Genomic DNA, 19,323 nt, shown 5'->3' on the forward strand with positions numbered 1-19,323 from the left:
TTTGCCTTTATCGAGACAAAAATTTGGGTGTAGGTGGTTTATTTGGGAAGCAGGAATGAGGGAGCATGGACAGTGAGATGGGGAGGAGGTACTGTTGGCGGAACGCTGTGCTGAGGTGGTCGCTGCTGTGAGCAGAGGGGCCTGATTCTGCTGGGACCCTGAGAAGCACACAAACTGCCTCCCCAACTGACCACTCGTGGAGGAGGCTGGTGCCTTCATTCACTGGCCCCGAGTCCCCCCGGGGTGTTACCTGTCCCCCACCTCTGGGCTGTGCCAAGAGGGATCCAGAGGGCGGCGTGTAGAAAGATGTGCCTGCCTGCGAGGGGGACGCTGGCAGCACGGGTGGCCTGGGCTCACACTGACGGACCACCGAGTCCACGGCTGTGCTCAGAGGTGGGCAAAGGAGGTGACACATGGATGAGAGTGGTGTGCAATAGAACTGATCAGAATTCCTGTACTTATGTGGATGCAAACCTCTACCAGTGCTGCAAATAGACAGTGGGTCTTCAGTAGCTCTCACCCAAAAGGAACATGATAGAGGTCTTCCCAATTTGACAGCAATCCTAAAAATTTATGCCACTGTATCAACGAGAAGTTGTGTAGTAGAAAGAAACTTCTAAACTATCGATAATAAGAAACAAATTTTACTTTTCTATTCCTACTATAGACAATGATATCACAAAATCATTGTTTTAAGAAAGAGGTGATCAGGTGATGCAGCTAAAGAATGTAAGGAAATCTTTTAAGGGAAAAAAATTGTCATTTTTCTGGACTTTGTGGTGCTTATGGTAGTTGTCAACTTCTAAACATTTGTAATTTGTTGTGATTTCTTTTCTGACTCTAAATAAGTATTCATGTTTCATATTTACAGTTTTGTGTTCTGTTTTTAGAGGGGCCCCACGAAGCCCGTGCCAGTCCTTGGTAGCTGGCAGCTGCCTTCCCGGGAGGAGCGCAGGCTCGCCTGGCCATTCTGAAGTCAGCAATGCGGGGAGGATCAGCTCCCTGGCACGCAAGACCCCGGGCAAATTGCCAAACGTTGCTGGATTTCGTATGTGTTTTTAGAAGCCCTTTTTAGAACAATTAGCTGTTAAAGGGCACAGATACTCTCTTGCTAGGACTGGCACCCAAAGCGCTTTATTAAAGGTTATTTCAGGAACAGTTGGAGGGTTACTGACCCCAGAAGCGCACAGCATCACACTGTCACTCAGATACACTCTTAACTGAGAGAAAAGCATTCTGCAAACGTGCTGCTGAAAGAGGGTCCTTTGGGCCTGAAAGGAAGCCGCCTCCCTGGCGGGCAGTGTGTTGAATGAGTCTACCCAGCTCCTGCCTCCCTGTGCCAGCCCCCAGGGGGACGTGTTCCCAGGAGGCTCAGTGCCCGCCTTGGTCTCCAAACACCTGCTCAATCTGGGGGTTGAATGGATTCTCCTTTCCCAGGACCTGGGGCCACTGGAGCTGGACCCTCTTCCAGAAGAGATCTGCCAACAGCCGCGAAGCTGCCTGCAAAACAGAACCCAAAGGAGGAGGAAAGGGAAATTATAAAAAATAATTTACCAGCAAGATTTACTCTAATCTCTCTGTGGGGGGGTAGCGTCTAGGATGGTCCCGTGGTTCCTACCCTCATGTTTCCATACAATCCTCTTCCCCTACCTCGGTTGGGGCCTATCCCTTGTTTCTAACCAGTGGAGTGTGGCAGTGGTGAGAGGATGTCACTTCAGTTTTCACGTCACGTTGCGTTAGGCTCTGCCTTGCTGGCAGACTCGCTCTGCAGACTCGTGGCTGGGTGGTGAAGGAAGAAGCCGCATTGGGGGCCCACACGGCCAGGAGCTGAGGTGACAGCCAGCTGACACCCAGCGAGAGTCTGGGTCCTCAGCCCCACGGCCTGGCGGGAATGATCTGCCCGAGTTGAGTCTGAGGACAGTTCTTCCCTGGTCACTCTCCAGATGAGGATGTGGCCCGGCTGGCACACCTTGATTTCAGCTTTGTGAGACCCTAAGCAGGGGACCCAGTTAAGTTGCGACCCACAGAACTAAGGCTTGGTGAACTTGGTAAGTCCTTCCTCCCAGGAACTCCCAGCCTAGGGAGGGACCCAGACAGGTGAAATGACACCACTAAGCCCATAGGGAGGGCTGTGAGGATGACACGCACGCTGGAAAGGGAAGAGCTGCCAACTCTGCCAGGTGAAGGAAGGGGCAGGTCCTCTCCAGAGAAGGTGACGGCTGAGCTGGATTTGCAAGGAGGAGTCACCAGCCAAGTGAAGTGGGGCAACAGTGTGTGCGGTGGAGGACACAGCAGGCAGGAGGCATGGAGGTGACAGAATGGCATGGCCGGGGACCTACGGGTGCCTGGGAGATGAGCCTGGCTGGGTCACCTGCTGGGGCGGGACTCCGAAGAGGCCGTGAGTGTGGAGAGTCGGGCAGGAGTGCCAGAGCAGTGACCCGCTCACTGCACAGCAGGCTCCCGCCTGGCTCTCCCGGGCTCGTGCTGGCTCTGGTTCCACTGCTGCACGTCCAGTTTCCCTTTGTCCTTGATATTAGCAGGATCCGTTCCTGGTTGTCCAACCCTCTGGCTTATCATGAACATGCCTTTGACGAGGAGGCTCTTTCTCTGCAGATAATGCCCTCATTTAGCAAATGGGGCCTGGTCAGGCCATCCAGACCCAGATGGCTGTGTCTCAACCGTGGCTTTCAATGCTGAACAATAATGGAAATGTGATTGCTGAAGCTTCAGAGGGGAATCCATTGTGCAGGGAGGATGCTCTGGGATGTCCCCAGCTTTGTTCAAAAGCACAGGGACATTGTCTCCAAAGGGCAGTTCACAGTTCCCCATTCTACTAGGCAGTTTGGCTAACTCCCTGGGTGACACTGGGTGGCCCCGGTCCACTCCTGGGCCCTGGGCCCAGCTCTCTCATTTGCATAAGAATGATCTGAAGCAAATGACCTAAGGTCCTTTCTGGATCTACATTGCATGTAAGATTTCAGCAGTTAGAAAAAACTAGAACTGATGGAGTCAATACATTAAATATCCCTAGTATTTTAATGTGTTCCCGAGCCTTCTGAGGTATACCCCCGATTTCATCCTTTGACTATGTAATCTTGGTCATATCCATGCAGTGTCTCACCCACCCACATACACACACACATACACACCGTACACCCCCCTCACACATACCACACACCACACCCCTCTATGCACACATACCACACACACACACCCCACACAAACACTTTTTTGCACTTAAAACCAAGATCAAGTCAGAGGCTGCCTGTGAAACTGGCCAGTTTTCCAGGAAGGGTCGGGTCATCTCTCACACCAAGCAATCAGTGTCTTTTAAGATAGAGGATGTTTTCCCTGTCATTTCTCAGCAAAGGAGGTTGCCTCTGGGTCTGTGGAAAATTACTGGCTCTTCTTTTTTGTTTTATTGGCTTTCAGCCTGATACACCTAAGCTGCCTTTCTAACAGCTGTGCGGTACCCAGGCATTTATTACTCTATCTATGTTAATAAGGGAGGAGACAGGCGTGAGGTAAGAAGAGGAAAATGAAAATGAAAGAGCTCAGATTTGAGCATGTGGTAACTGTTTGGTTAGAAGGCAATCAGTTGGCTGTTGCTCTGATAGAGATTAAAATCGTTATGAGTGGGCATTGCTAAAATATTGGGTCTGAAATGAGAGAGGCATGGTTATCACTAAACAAGAGATTTGTGATAAAATGATCCACTATAATCATTCATTCATTCTACAGATATTTACTGAACACCTACTGTGGGCTTGTACAACACTCTGCTGTTGTAACTCCTATGACACCACGCACAGGGCAGGGCACAGCTATCCTGTCCTCTCTTTATTCCAAATTAGTTGATTTTTGAACACCGATATTCTTTTGTGCTTCTCTACTCACAGTTAAATATATTAAAGCAGAAGCTATTTATTCTAGAAAAATTGAAAAAGACAATTAAGCAAAACAAGAAAAACAGAATAACCGTTATCTGTAACTATTATAGAAGTAGCTTCTGTTGACATTGGTGAGGAGCCTTTCTGATTTCACGTCTGAATGCACACGCACACACACACACACACACACACACACACTCGCAAATTGGATCCCTCTGTGAATATCATTTTATGATCTGCTCTTCTTGAGGTCTAATTTACACACAAATTAACTCTCTTTGGTAAACAGTTTTATGAGTGTTAACAAATGCATACAGTTGTGTCATCACCCCTACAATCTGCAGTCTGCTCTTATTTACTTTCCTCTATATTACAAACATACTTCTCTGTCACTAAAGGTTGATTTGTATCATTGTTTTTATTCGATGCATGGTGTGCCATGAGATGGGTGCAGCTAATTCATTTTACCGGTGGAAACTTTGGTCATACATCCTCCTGCCCCAACATTTGTTCTCTGGACAAGGGATGGAGACACCCTCCTCTTGCCAGTGCACACAACACCAGCAGCACGTGGAATGGAATCTAGTCCAGTCCAGAAGAATGCTTGGGAATGGGGTATTCTGGTTAATTGGAATCTTTTGGTTAACAGAGTTAGGTCCTTCCAGGTTTTTTCCTTCACAGTTAAACATCTTTCAGAGTCCACTTTCTTGTTAAGTTGCATATAAACATATCCAACTCACAACACAGTAAAGCCAGAGGCGGTTTCTGAGTTCACTAAGTTAGGGTCTTGCATGTCTAGCATGATGCTTTATGTAATTGCTTCATGACTTGCAATTGTGCTAAGCGTCCATTTGTTGGTCTGTGACCAGCTACTCCCCCACTTCTTTCTTCTTCTTCTTTTTAATAAAGAAATGTGATGAACAAGTCCAGTATACACAACAGATGAAAGTGGAGCTTTTCTGGTTGAAGCCATGGCTACCCACCACTGCCCACTTTATCACCTGCTATCAGTGTGTGAACAAACCTTGCGGGATTAGCAAAAGAATATGACACATGTTGATCTTCAGCTTTTGACTTGGTTTTCAATAACCAGATATAGGTAAATTTGTTTGAGTACAAGATAGGTCTCCAATTTGATGGACCTTGAACCCTAATGTTATTTTGAGTCAGGGACAAGATGGTCACTTGGTAGATCAAGTATGTCCTGAAGGATACAACAAAGCCATCTTTGACCCTCTTGTTAGTTTGTTCCTGATTGACACCTTACCTGACCATCTTTTCAATATCTCCATTCTCTCCAGAGTCAGAAGGACAAAATTCTGCTATGTGCAGAGAATGACAAGACACATACCTAATTATTGCCAGAAATAAGGGCTACACATTAACTTTTCTAAAACCAGAGACATCATTTTTTGAGGGGCCAGACTCTGATGTTCAATCAGCATCTAACCAATAATTCTCTTAGATCAACTCATCCAATTGACACACAAGAGAGTCAGATATTCTGAGCTGCTTTACTCAGATTTTTTTTTTTGTGTGTGTGTGGCTATTTAAACCAGTGAAGTGGGCATTTAACACTCACTTTAAAATTGGTCCAGCATTTGTGAGAACGCACTGTTTATTCTTCTGTTAGGGAGTGTCACCCTCCTTTTCTTTTTCTTTTTGAGGAGATTCTTAACCCTGCCCCTGGGCAGTCGCTGAGCCCAGAGCTGGGGGAAGGTGGGATGTGCTTCCATTCAGGCTCCTAAGGGGCCGGCCAGCCCTCCTTGTTGCCTGGCTGACCACTGAGACCCAGGCCACCAGGGAGCACCCCCTAGGAGTGCTTCTCATGTTCACAGCCTTGTCATCGCCACACCCCACTCACCAAAACGTAGAACGACTGCAGCTCAGGAGGATTCCCTGAGAGCAGGAGGCCCACCCTCCCTGCAGAGGAAGGGCCAGCTTTCAAAGTTTTGAAAGTGGCAGAACTACTCCCCCATTTCTTTCTTCTTCTTCTTTTTAATAAAGAAATGTCAGAGCAAGTCCAGTATACACAACAGATAAAAGTGGAGCTTGTCTGGTTGAAGCCCGGATAATGGGATGGGGTGGAGACGGGAGGGAGAGAGCTCCACCCTCCAGCTCCCGGGGCCCTGTGAAGGGCAGAGGACAGCCGCTTCACAGAACTGTGTTCCGGAATCCTCGACGAGAAACAGCCCTCACTGCAGAATGCTGTAAGGACACTGTCCTCTTCTCTTACAGCTTTTTTCTAGAAAGATCCATGGAAGGAATTTCTCATGCATCTCACTTCCGAGAATTCTTGTGATTTTCTTTTACTGGGGAGAGCACTTGACTTAATTACTTATTTTTCAAATCTTAGCGAGGCTCTGACTTACGCCCCCTTAGCATGGGCTGCTGGAGAACACAGAGCTGATTTTGTAGGCCCCCTCGGGTGGTTTCCTGGGACTGCCCTGCACATGTCTTATGAACTGTAGAAATGGTCAGGAATCTAGGTATAATTTTTACCTTATTTTCCTTTTGTCCTGATTTTTACTTCATTTTTATTGTTTATCTTACACATGTGTGTACATTACCTCAAATCCTTTCTGGAACAAAACAGGATAAAAATAAACATGAGTGCATAAATATGATAAAAAACCAAACAGCCTTCCACAGCATCCTAAGACTGTACTCACCTCGTTAGGGTGGAATCCATCCACGGGTTCAATGAGCTCCCAGGGCTGCCCGCCTCTCTTCAGCCACTCCTGTACGACTATGGGGCACACAACCACAGGGTTACACATGAGCAGTGGTCGATGCCCGAGGGCAAGGACGTGAGAAAGTTCATGGAGCTGCCCACGGCCCTCCCGGGATCACTCGGACCCAGCCATAGCCCCTCTGAGCTGTTCTCTTGGGTTGGGGGCTTTCTGAACAGAAGTGATCTTCCCATTGTGTGATTTTTCTCCCCGCCCCCCAACTCAGGAAGGGAATATATGAGAGCGTTGGATGAATGTGGTTTATGTATTGGGGAGGGCAGTGGGAAAAGCTGAGCTCTAAAATATTCAACACCGATTTAAGTACATCTCATTTTCAGTGGGGCCGTGGGGCAGTCCTGCGGGAGGGGAAAATTAAACATTCTGTTAACATCTCCTTTCGTGGTTTGCCATTGGCAGACACTGGCAGCATGTGTCAAGCACCCACCTTTCAAAATCATACAGTGCGTCAGGAATATAATTACATAAAATTATCTCAGCATCACATTTACAGACAGCATGGCTGCAGAAAAAATATTATGAGCCCAGGCGTGATGAGAAGCTATAAAGCTGTCCTTCAACAGGGGTGAGAGACCAAGAATGTCAGTTGCTCCAAGGAAACAGCACAATTAACTCTAGGTTGTTCCATCACACAGTCAATAAGAACTCCTCGAGGAAGTTTCAAGTCCCCAGAGAGCCTCCAGAGAGAAGCCTCTGAGACAGCTGCTCCCTGCGTAGCTACACCCTCACTTCCCTGCGTCCAGTGAGGGGAGTGGGCACAGGTAAGGTTCCTCCAGTTCTTTTCTCTTCACCTTCTAGAAAACTCAAGGACAGAGGTCTGTGACCTCTCTCTCCCCTTCTCATCCCAAAGGAGGGATGGAGATTCCATCAGGGGCTTTGATTGGACAAGGGACGCTGGACTCTTCCAGGGATGAATCAATACTGCGCTGCTTTTGCAATTAGTCCGAATGTCCCAGCATGCCATCGCCACTTACGAGGCAACCCCTGTCCCTTAGGGGCTGCAATTAAGGCTGCCCTTCTCAAAGCTCAGAAAAAGATTCATGCTGGTGGTCTGGAGTCCTACACACCAAACCGCCAGTCCCTGTTACCTTATCCCTGGCAGAATGACTGCCCCTGAACCTCTCTTGGTATCCTGCTTCTGGGTTTTATTGGAGGCTGTTGGAAACAGCAGCTTTTGGTAAATGGCCTCTGTGTTACTTGAAAACTCAAATTGAGGACATTGTCCGCTGTGTCACTGTGTCACGTGGTGTCCCCTACATGGCGTGGTGTCCCCTACATGGCGTCTCAAGGGAGAAGTTGCTTCGTGCTGGTAGACGGTACCTCTCTCTGAAGGAATGGTATGTATTAAATATCTGCTTGTCCTATAGGAAGCTCAGAGCTGCACTGAGGAGTAGACTGCATGCACTCTCATGAAGGCTTATTTGTTCTGCCAAACCAGCACGCAGCCTTCAACAAGTTCTTTTATGCCCTTGGCTGTCGTGTCCTATAAGGGCAGAGCCTCGGGGAAGCTTGCCTGCCTCAGTCTTCAGTTTGCCTGGCCTGTTCTGCTTGTTTTTGGGGGCATGACCTTGGAATCTGACCTTCTGCTTCAGGTTCACTTCTGGCTGCTCTCCCTTTCCCTCTGGACTTGACACTCTGAAGCTCCGTGTGTGCCAGACTGTCATCCTGGCCACGATGCCGGCTCTGTGCACTCTGTGATGCCATCCTGCCCATTCCTCGTGCTGCTTTCGAGCTCTTTGTCCCCCCCACCGCACCCCCCTGCCACTTGCCCAGAAGAACAGGCCAGTTTCCTCCTCCTATTTTGGGTCCTGCTTTTTCATTTTCTAACTCTATGCTGATTCTCTAGCCAAGCCGCCTCCAATCCAAACATCCAATAAATCGCCCTTAATGGAGAACAAGGCATTTGGAAGGGTTTCTTCAAATGCAGAGCCAGGATCACTCCCACTGAGCCCCCTCACCTCTCTTTGTCCTTTTATGGTATTTGTCTCATCTCTTCTTACAGTGCCATGGGAGTTTCCAGTACAAAAACCAGCACAGATGCTGGAAGACCCCATCCAGGTGAGGCCTCAGCCTCCTAGCCCCCTCTGTGACATCAGAAGTGACATCGCTCCTGTTCACTTGTGCTCCTTTTTACTTCACCAGAGTTCTCAGCAAATGTTTTGACCCTTTTCCTGCTTCTCCTTTTAGTCTGGTTTCATCTTACGCTGTATAGATGTTAACAGAAGAAAGAAAGAATGAAAGAAAATCCTAACACAGTATTATATTGATTGAATGTTTGTGTCTTCCCAAATCCATATGTTGAACTCCTAACCGCCAATGTGATCGTATGAAGAAGTGGAGCCTTTGGGAGGTGATTAGGCCATGAGGATGGAACCTTCATGCAGGGATTAGTGCCCTCATGAAAGGGACCCCAGGGAGCTCGCACTTTTTTCCACCACGTGAGGATACAAGGAAAAGTCAGCAATCTAGCCCATAAAGGGGCCCTCACCAGAAGCCAGCCATGCTGGCATCCTGATTTTGAACTTTCAGCCTCCAGAACTGTAAGAAACATGTTTCTGTTGTTTATAAGCCATCAGTTTACGGCACTTCATTATAGCAGCCTGAGATAAGACAGCTGTTAAGAAACTCCCAGGTGTGCTAATAAGATCAGGCCAGCGGGAATTGAGCCCGATGGAGTTCTCAGACAGAGCCTGCTAAAAAGTTGCAAAGAGTTGGGTGAATAAAACTCGAGGCAGAGGCCTCTTGTACTGAATAGATATACAGTGAACCCTGGTCCTGCCAGACTACCCTGGTGTCCTCTGATCCAGAGCGGGTAGAGAGCCTCTTATGACACTTTTTGACTGTTTATTTGCAGAGAAGGTGGAGTGACAAGTTGAATCAAAACCTGAGCTTTCAATGGCCAAGAGAAAATCTAGGAAAGAATTACAGTGAGTGGGAGACTTGGAAAACCCACAGTGGAAAGCAAATTTGAACCTGTTAAGGAAACGCAGTTTAAGCCAAGATTGTGTTCCTTGAGAGAAGTGGTTATTAGGAGTCTGGTACTAAAAAGGTCAGATTTGCTTATACGTGAATTTCTTCTAGTGTGGTTCAATTTTGGCACCTCGGTTTAAAGTTGTTTCATTTTGATTTGAATTTTATGTGTGTTACAAATTACCAAACTAAAAACTATGGGCCTTAGAGAAAGGGAGAGGTGTTGATGGATATCCCCAGGGAACCAACAAACGTAAGTAATTCAGTCATCAGAATTATGAGCATCACAAATCTGAAAATCAAAAATCCAAAATCTGAAACTTAATAGAGAACACAGATATAAAATCATCTACCTACAACCAACTGATCTTTGACAAAGCAGACAATAACCTATATTGGGGAAAGGAAGCCCTATTAGATAAATCGTGCTGGGAAAAATGGATAGCCACATGGAGAAGAATGAAACAGCATCCCTGTTTCTGACCACTCACAAAAATTAATTCAAGATGGATAAAAGACTTAAATGTAAGGCATGAAACCATAAAAATTCTAGAAGAAATTGTAGGAAAGATTCTTTTAGACATTGGCCTAGGCAAAGAATTTATGACTAAGATCCCAAAGGCAAGTACAGCAACAATAAAAATAAACAAATAAATGGAACTTGATTAAATCAAAGAGCTTCTGCACTGCAAAGGAAATAATCAACAGAGTAAACAGAAAACCTAAAGAATGGGAGAAGTTATTCTCAAACTGTACATCTGATAAAGGGCTAATACCCAGAATCTACAAAGAGCTCAAACAAATCAGCAAGAAAACAAGCAAACAACCCCATTAAAAAGTGGGGCAAAAGACATGAACACAGTTTTTCAAAAGAAGAAAGACAAATGGCCAAGAAACATGAAAAAATGCTCAATGTCACTAATCATCAGGGAAATGCTAACTAAAACTACAATGAGATATCACCTTACCCCAGTCAGAATGCCCACTGATAAAAGTCAAAAAACAATGAATGCTGGCAAGGATGCAGAGAGAAAGGAATGCTTATAGATGTTGGTGGGACTGCAAATTAGTACAACCTCTATGGAAAACAGTATAGAGATTCCTCAAAGAAATAGATGTAGACCTGCCATTCAACCCAGCAATCCCACTACTGGGTTTCTACCTAAAGGAAAAGAAGTCATTTTATAAAAAAGACACCTGCATTCAAATGTTTATCACAGTACAATTCACAATCGCAAAGATGTGGTATCAACCTAAGTGCCCATCAATTCGTGAGTGGAGTAAGAAAATGTGGTATATATATACCAAGGAGTACTACTCAGCCATAAAAAGGAATGAAATAACGTCTTTTGCAGCAACTTGGATGGAACTGGAGACCATTATCCTAAGTGAAGTATCTCAGGAATGGAAAAATAAACACCACATGTTCTCTTTAATAACTGGGAGCTAAAGAATGGGCACACATGGGCACAAAGGGATGTAAAGACCATAGGAAACTGAGAAGGGGAGGGGGAGGTGGGGGGGTAAAACCCTTCCTATTGGGTACAATGAACACTATTCAGGTGTTGGGCACACTAAAAGCCCTGACTTAAACATTATAAAAAGTATCCATGCAACAAAAACATTTGTACCCCCTTAATGTTTTGAAATAAACAGAACACTAACAAAACCCCCAAATCTGAGACTTTTTGAGTGCCAACACGACACTCAAAGGAAATGCTCATTGGGGCATTTCAGATTTTCAGATTTGGGATGTGCAACTGGTAAGTATATAATGTAAATATTCCAAAATCTGAAAAATAAAAAAAAAAATCAATCTAGAATCTGAAACACTTCTGGTCTCTAGCATTTCAGATAAGGATACTCAACCTGTACTGCAGTTCCAAAATAAGAAGGATGGTCATTGCCTTCTACTTGCTGTGGAGACTTGAGCAATCCCATAATAGTGGTGATTATGAAGGGAAAACTCAGGAACAAAAGCATAAAGAAAGAGACGAGATATTCACTTGCCAGGTTTTGCAAGGGAGCAGGGGCGTGGGGGGCAGTGGGAAAAGTCCATGTTTTCTTATCACCATACTCTGGCAATTCTAAGTGATGTCAATGATAACATATTCTTCCCTGCTAGGAAACTGATTCCCCCTACCAGTCACTCCTCCTCTACATTAGTAGGCTACTCCAAGGTAGTCCAGCCTTTAAAACTGGCTTGCCACATAAAATAATACAATAGGTATTAAAAGAAAATTCCCCAAGTTTACCAAGGCTACAATCAGTCTATTTACAGTGGAAAATGTCATCATCTTCTCACATGATTATTGTGTCTGCGAGAGCTGCTGGTCATCACACGTATGTAGACATCAGGAGGGTAAAACTTAAAGGAAGCCTCAGTAACTCACAGGCAAGACTTGACGGTTTTATCTGTATTGTGGCTAGTGCTAGACAGAACGACCCTTTGTTTATCTCAGGATGAAATTCTGTTTTCTCAGGAGAAAAGCGATACTAGACACTGGTCATTATTTTTTCCTTGATTGATTTTAGAGTGGGAGGTCCAATTAAAGGTAACATGGTAAGTTGATCAGTTTCCTTTCTACCTGGGGCCATAACTCAAAGTAGGCAAATTAATTTCTATTTGATTTCAGAAGCCCTGGATTAAATTTCTTGAATGACCATGAACAATCTGTTGGGATTTGGTGCATAACATCTTTTCTTTTCTTTTTTAAAGTGTATTTTTTTTTAATCTGTAAAGTGAAAGAAACTCTGCTAATCACCGGTTTTCCAAGATGCCAATACGATAGTGGAGGAAGGCTCATAAAATACTTGGTAGCTCTTTGATGAACCAACACTAGCGGATATTTATTTTAAAAAGAAATCTGCATTCTGCTCAGCACCATAAGATCCTTGGCCATCTTCACAAATGTATACACGGGGGGTGGGGGGCGGCTAAGAGCGAAATTTGCTCCAATTGAGCTGTCTTGGAAGCTGAGGGCAGCTGGAGGTATATTTAAACTGTCAAAGTAAAAATGGCTTTGTCAGCCAAGTGGCATTTTCTTTCCTCTGTTAGAGAGGTGTGGCACAGACAAAGAAAAAGAACATCACCTGTTCAAGTTGGCATTTCCTGAAGGGAGGGAAAATCGCTGCCTCTGTTTAGTTCATAACCAGTTGGAAAATGAGTCAGCAAGAGATAAGAAGAGGCTTTGGAGGTGAGCAGTCATCTTTCAGTGCCAGATTGGAGCTGTCAGAGTGGAGGACAGATAGGTCTCGTGCATACCCTCAAGTGACAGGGATCCTCGACTGCAATTTGCTCTGCCACAAGGATGTGAAGTTGTGAATTTCAGTAACGTGAAAAATGAGGATATTTGTGATGCAATGGTCAGCTCCAATATAGTGCTGAAATGAGAGATTTTCAAGTGACTGTTAGGGCTGCAAATTTAGTAAGTGACTCTATGGGGTTTTTATTTCTGATGGAAGGAGATCCCTTTTTTCCCTGCTAATGAGCTGCATTTTTAGCATATCATCTTCCAAGGAAGTCAGAGGACTCCACAGGCCTGACTGACTGGGGCTGGGAGGTGGGTTGGACATCAGAAGTGAAGGAGCCGCTTCCTACATGTTGATGATGGTGGCGTGGGGGATGTCCCCTAAGAGTTATTGAGTCCTTACTACTTTACAAGGTTTCTTTCACTTAATCCTTACATAAACCCCATGGTCTAGTTATTTCTACTCTACCTACAAGGACACAAAGGCTGAGAGGTTATTTAATTTGCTTGAGGTTACACAGCTGAGTTGGAATACGAACGCAGTTGGAACTCCTGGGCTCTGTCCACAGTAGCACATTGTACCCACATGGGGTTGGTTTCTGGAAGGTCAAGCTGCCCAGGCATAGGAGGTTACCCATGGAGGTAGATCTAGGAGTGCATGATCCCTCCACCTACTTTGGAAAAGGCTAAAATTTCAAGTTAAAAATCTCCTTTGCCTAACTTTGGGCATAAGCTAAGAGATTAACACAGTTCCTGACAACTAGAGTGAAATTCCAGCTCTTTCAGAACAGGACATGGTGGCAGCTAGACATTAAGTGCAGGATGCTGTGTCAGACGTTCGTGTAGGCAGGTCCCAGGGCACTGTTCCTCTGTCTCCACTCTCCCTCTCACTCACTGTGTCAATGCGTCTTCCCTTGCGGGGATCCCACTAATTTCCTTGCATCAAAATGGGATCTTCAAGTTTATTTTAAAAAATGGCAGAAAATTACAAAATCAGAAATTCCTTGAACTGTTGATGAGAATTGCCAAGGAAAGAGAAATACCTAGGAGGTTTCTGCAAAGTTGATATAGAATGTTTGGTTTGGTTTAACTGAACTTTTTGCTTTTTTACTGCATTTGTTGTTGCTGTGAGGGTAAGAAAGGGCCAAGGAGGCTCTGCTTCCATGCATGTTAGTTGACCAGTGGAAATGCTGGCCGGTATTGGGTCAAGGGTAAAGCTCTCCTCTCGGTACCCTCCATAGAGTTAAGGACTCCTTTGTTGTGTTGACAATTACATTCCCAGCACCTACATAGCTCCTGGCACGTAGCAAGATTTAGTAAAAATCTGATGACTGACTGACAAAGGTCAGTCTTGGAGCATTATAGAACTCCATTTATCAAGCTTTAATGGGCATAGAGTGGACCTGTGGATTGTGTTTAAATGCAGATTCTGATTAGATAAGTCTGGAGTTGGGCCTGGGATTCTGCATTTATAACTAGCTCCCGGACAGTGTTGATTTTGCTTTTCTAGAACCACACACTGCCTAGCATGGGTACAAGGGCATGGTACTCTTTCCTGGGTGCTGGTGATGCACTAGGCACAGCATTTAGGAGGATGACGCATTATTTTGTATAATCATCACAAGATTTGCTAGGTAGATATGGTATCCCCATTTCCAAGTCTGAAAGGGAGAGTTTAGAAATGTTCAGAGAATTGCCTACAGTCCCAGAGATAATAAATGACAGGGCTAGAGATCACTCTGAAAAATAGGAAAGTCCCATGTGAATGTTAGACATTATTATATTTTTAATAACTTTATCTATATTCAGGGTTGATGATGATCAAAGATCACTTGGTGGTGCATTTGTTTACACCAGGAATTCATTAATGAATCTTTTGCTCTGCATTTTAATGAGAGGTTATTTATCAAAATGTCTCCTGCCATGAAAGAAGTGTGTGTCACCTAGGCAGAAAATCTGGTTAAGGGAGATCGGTCTTGTTGAAAAGATGTTCAGAATTGAACTACTAGAGTCTGTGATGCAAAATGTGTCAGCTAATGTAATATTTGATAATTCATGATGGCCATCTGCTGCATCCCAGATGCCTGAGCTGGGGGGTTGGTGGTGGGGGGGACAGAGATGATGAACTCTGAGTGAGAAATTGTCCGTTCTTCACCTGCACTGTAAAGCTTTTCATTAGCTTCATTGCAGCTGGCAATCAACAGGGGCTTTCCTCTTGCATAAAAATTGCTTAGCAATGAAAATGAACCTGCAAGGATTATAGTCAACAAATAATTTTCCAGTCAAGACAGAAAGGATAAATCAGTAGCTACGATAATCACATGTGTTTTTGTGTGGCCTCTCAGCAGTGACACCAGTGTTTGGACAGAATGCTAGAAAAGAAACTTAGTAACATTCTTTTCAGAAAGCTGGGACATGGATTTTTCACTTTGTCACAGACAAGTCCTTTGGTCCCCCCCTTAGGGATTGGGATTGGGCTCATCCTATACGGGGTCTGGGAAACTGCACTGCTACTGAGTCCCTGGGTAATTCAGTGCCACTATGAGAGGCACTGTCTTATCCCTCATTTCTGTCACATCCTTCTATAGCCCATGGTAAGCAGGGCGTTGCTAACCTGGCAAGAATAGGTTAACGATTCCATTAGCCTACAGGTTCCCAGCCCAAATCTCTTTCCAGCTGGTCACTGGCTTCTCGCTGCAGAGGTTCTAAAATGACGGTGAAGTAAGGAGGTAATGCTGAGCCCAACCTGCTCGGAGAGAGACACACTTTCCCTTTTTTCCACACCGAGAGCGATCAGCGTGTCAGAGTGGGCAGGAGTAACCCTGCCCAGTCTGCCGCCTGCTGGCTCATGGACCCGTTGCCCAGGCAGGCTCTAGACGGTAGCTGCTGCTTTGTCTTCCGTCAATACCTCTAAACCAAGCCACTTACTTTCTTGGAAGGCAAAATCCATGTAGAAAAGATCGAAGTTTGTAAATTTCTCGCTGGTTGCAATTTTTTTCAGTGTATTGGAGAGTTGTTCTGCTCTCTGAATACAAGAGAAATGGAGAATTCCATGAAACCTCGACTTTGACTTTAGTGAGATAATTCAGTCAGAACAAAGAAATCAATCAATCAATCAATCTTCCCCACCGCACTCCACTTTCATTTCTCCAAGCCATCGGCAGAGACCAGCTCTGCACATTACATTCTATTCATTTTTTCATATGTTTATTGCCATTTTTCTATCTTTTTTTTGAAAAGCTTCTGTTCATGTCTTTTGCCCACTTTTTAATGTTTTTTTTTTTTTTTTTGGTTGTTGTTGTTGTTGCTAATTTGCTTGAGTTCTTTGTAGATTCTGGATATTAGCCCTTTATTGGATGTATAGCTTGTGAATATTTTCTTCCATTCTGTAGATCGTCTATTTGCTCTGATGATTACTTCCTTAGCCATGCAGAGCTTTTTAGTTTAATCAAATCCCATTTGTTTATGTTGTTGCTGTATAGCTGTGACTCAAGCATACAACAGCCATCCGTGTAACCAAAAACATTTGCACTCCCTTAATACTTTGAAATAAATAAAAAAGTTCTATTCATGCACAAATGGCCAATGAACATATGACAAATGTTAAAGTTCATTAGAAATCAAAGTAGTGCAAATTAAAGTAATAAGATACTACTTTTCCTCCCTTGAGATTGGCAAAGATAACGATGACATCAGGTGTTGTTATGGGTAGGTGAATGAGAATGTGATTAGTTTAACCTTACTAGAGAACAATTTGGCAATATGGATCAAATCTTTAAACATGGGCATATCTTTTGACCCCAAAATTTTTCTTGGGATTTGTCATGGAAATAGAGATGTACACAAAGACGTATGGCTTCTTCATCACAGTACTAATTATCATAGTGAAAAGTTGGGAACAACCTATATGTCCAACACCAAAGGAGGAAATAAATCATATGTTCAGAATGTGTGTGCTTTAAAATGGTTACAACATGATGATGTGGAGAAACAATTTATGAATGTTGAAAGGCATAAGAGTGTATATTCTCATACCACATAGGCAAAAATCAAACATATTTACCTATGGAAGTGTAAATGGAAAGACATACACACATACTGACTTTGGCTGGTGGAATTTTTGGTGATGTCTATTACTGTTTGTGCTTTTTGTGTTCTCAAAGTTTTTTTAAAATTGAAATGTACTTTTGTAAAAAAATTCAATAAATCTTTTACAAAGAGATCATTCACCATCTGTGAAAGACGTGCAACCCATTTTGCCTGAGCAATGGATTCCCTCAGAGAAGGGAGGAAAGTCCTTATTTCCTCAGAAGAGCTCCAGACACACACAGGGCTAACCTTGCTCAGTTCTCTCCACCAGAACAACTATGCTTAGGACCAGCTTATAAGTTGTGTGCACACACATGTGCACGCATGAGAGAAACATGCACACACAGAGATAGTGACTGAGAGACACAGTAAAAGGGACAGACCCACAGAGAGAAGAGACAGGGCAGAAGAGACAGGGCATGCCAGGTTCTCTGGACTCCTCAAGCACCCTGGCAGTTTGATCTTGTTATTCACCAGCTTGGAGAGCAACCCATTCCCAGTGAAAACCCTGCAGCAAACACAGGGAAGGAACGATCAAAGGTGGTATAAAAGGCCCATGACAGTCATACCTCTGAAGTGAGAGTCCGGAGCGTCTTGTTGGAAGACATCCAGCCGTGGCAGGGGCTGGCCTGAGAGCAGGAAAACACTTTGATTAAAGAGGAACAATGATGGGTACCTGGGCCTTGGAGCAAGTCAGTGATTGCTCACCTGAAGGCAGTTCAGGAAGGAGTACATTTGTGCATACGTCACGTCTTTATTTAGTTGGCCTGGAAAACAGAGAGGTCTGGTATGTCACGTGCGCTTAGCTGTAGCCACATTTAGAGACACTTGAGGGTGACCCTGCCTCCCTTGCAGGAGGTTGCCACTTCCAGGGGACCGCCTTGATTTTTCATTCAACATTGCTCTGGAGAATGCCTGTGCTGCCCTTCTTTCTGAGCTCCTAGAAATTCAGACTCAGGGTTGGGGAGAGGCCATAAGGAGTTTAGCCCCATGTAGAGTTCCTGGTATGGGCTAGGACAGGGCTGGAGGAGCTGGCTTCATCTGGACTCCAGGGAAAAGGAATACAAGTATCCTACAGCTCAACATGGACCAGAATGCCTTGGACAAAGCGCTCTGCAGAGCAATGACTTTCTCCTGGCAATGGTCTGAAATGCCAAGTTCCCATGGAGCACGGGGAGCATTTAAGGTGGCAGTTCACCAAATGCTTCTTTCCAAGTTTATAAAACATCCAGGTCTGACCCAATTGTCCCATGCTGAGGACCTGGCAGGACTTTCTAAGTGTCTGAAGTTCTGCAGTGCCCTGAAGTTTGGAGAACTGATGGCTTCCAAAAATGCCCAGAGGATGGGGGAGGCTGGCACTGGATTAGGGGCTGCCCAGTGGTTGTCTTATCTGAGTGGTTGTCTTATCCCTAATTAGTGGATGTGTCCCACACTTAGTTTTGGTGCAGCTTCTAGAGGCACAGAAGAATGAAGAGGGGGTTCATCCAGTCTTTTCAAACATTCCCCAGATTCTACAGGGATTATTTACTTTCTCTTCCAACACTCCTCTCCCACTGCCCTCCCGCACATCCACCCCCAGAGGCAATTCAGCTCTCAAGCTGTGCCTGACACACACAATCCAAGTCTCCCCAAATCTCAGGGGGGAATGACTGACACTGTGTCCATTAACACTTCTCACACTCTGAAAAAATAAAGGAAGATAATAGGCCCTATCTCAGAGATTGAAGGTGATGGGACACAGTCTTATTTTTCACTTATACCTCCGATCACTTAGACCGAAAGATAGATTCAATTTTCTTGTCATAGAGGAAAAACATATTATCTCTCTGTGTGGGTGAGTAAATCACAGAACTGGAAAGCCACAGGCTTATTACTGCCACTAAAGTCGCAGTGACCCACCAGGCCTGTCTTCCGCACAGGACTCTGCATCTTGTCGCTGTAGCTGAATCCTGAACCCCTGGCTCCATCCTTGCTTTCCCGTTATGGGCCCAACATGGAGTCCCATGAACCATCTTTCCCCAAATTCCTGCTTCTACCCACTGAGGCTTTGGTCCCTCTTTTTTTATTTTGTGCTTTTTGTAATTTGCCCCCTTCCTGAATGTGTTTCTATTCATCTCAGCCCACTTCAGTGGCTGACACCGTCAACCTCTACTCCCCAGCCTGCCTCCCTCATGTGCCCGGATGACTTGGCTCTTTCTCACGGGGGGACAGCCGCTGAGCCACCGGGTCGCAGCCTCCCCTCTAAGCACCCTCTGTGAGGTCTGGCCTTTGCCTTGGTGCCTGGTGGCCACCTTACCTCCTTGCTGGGACTGGGCCTCATAATGGAACTGAGGTAGCATGCTAGGGCCCTGCTGCCCTGCTGGGCCCGACGTG

General features: G+C 45.0%; 1 protein-coding gene across 1 annotated transcript in view; it reads right to left on the reverse strand.

Annotated features, from left to right (window-relative positions):
- Positions 1 to 1,112: 1,112 nt before the first annotated feature.
- Positions 1,113 to 19,323, reverse strand: part of AOAH (acyloxyacyl hydrolase) — a 201,322-nt gene continuing 183,111 nt past the window's right edge. The window contains exons 17-21 of the mRNA XM_045564068.1: positions 17,659 to 17,717; positions 17,520 to 17,579; positions 15,790 to 15,886; positions 6,563 to 6,639; positions 1,113 to 1,500 (exon numbers count right to left, since the gene is read on the reverse strand). Coding sequence (XP_045420024.1) covers positions 1,372 to 1,500; positions 6,563 to 6,639; positions 15,790 to 15,886; positions 17,520 to 17,579; positions 17,659 to 17,717 — 422 coding nt within the window. The 3' untranslated portion in view covers positions 1,113 to 1,371. The remainder of the gene's footprint in view (positions 1,501 to 6,562; positions 6,640 to 15,789; positions 15,887 to 17,519; positions 17,580 to 17,658; positions 17,718 to 19,323) is intronic.

The sequence above is a fragment of the Lemur catta genome, chromosome 11 (genome assembly GCF_020740605.2).
Source record: "Lemur catta isolate mLemCat1 chromosome 11, mLemCat1.pri, whole genome shotgun sequence".
Lineage (NCBI taxonomy): Eukaryota > Metazoa > Chordata > Mammalia > Primates > Lemuridae > Lemur > Lemur catta.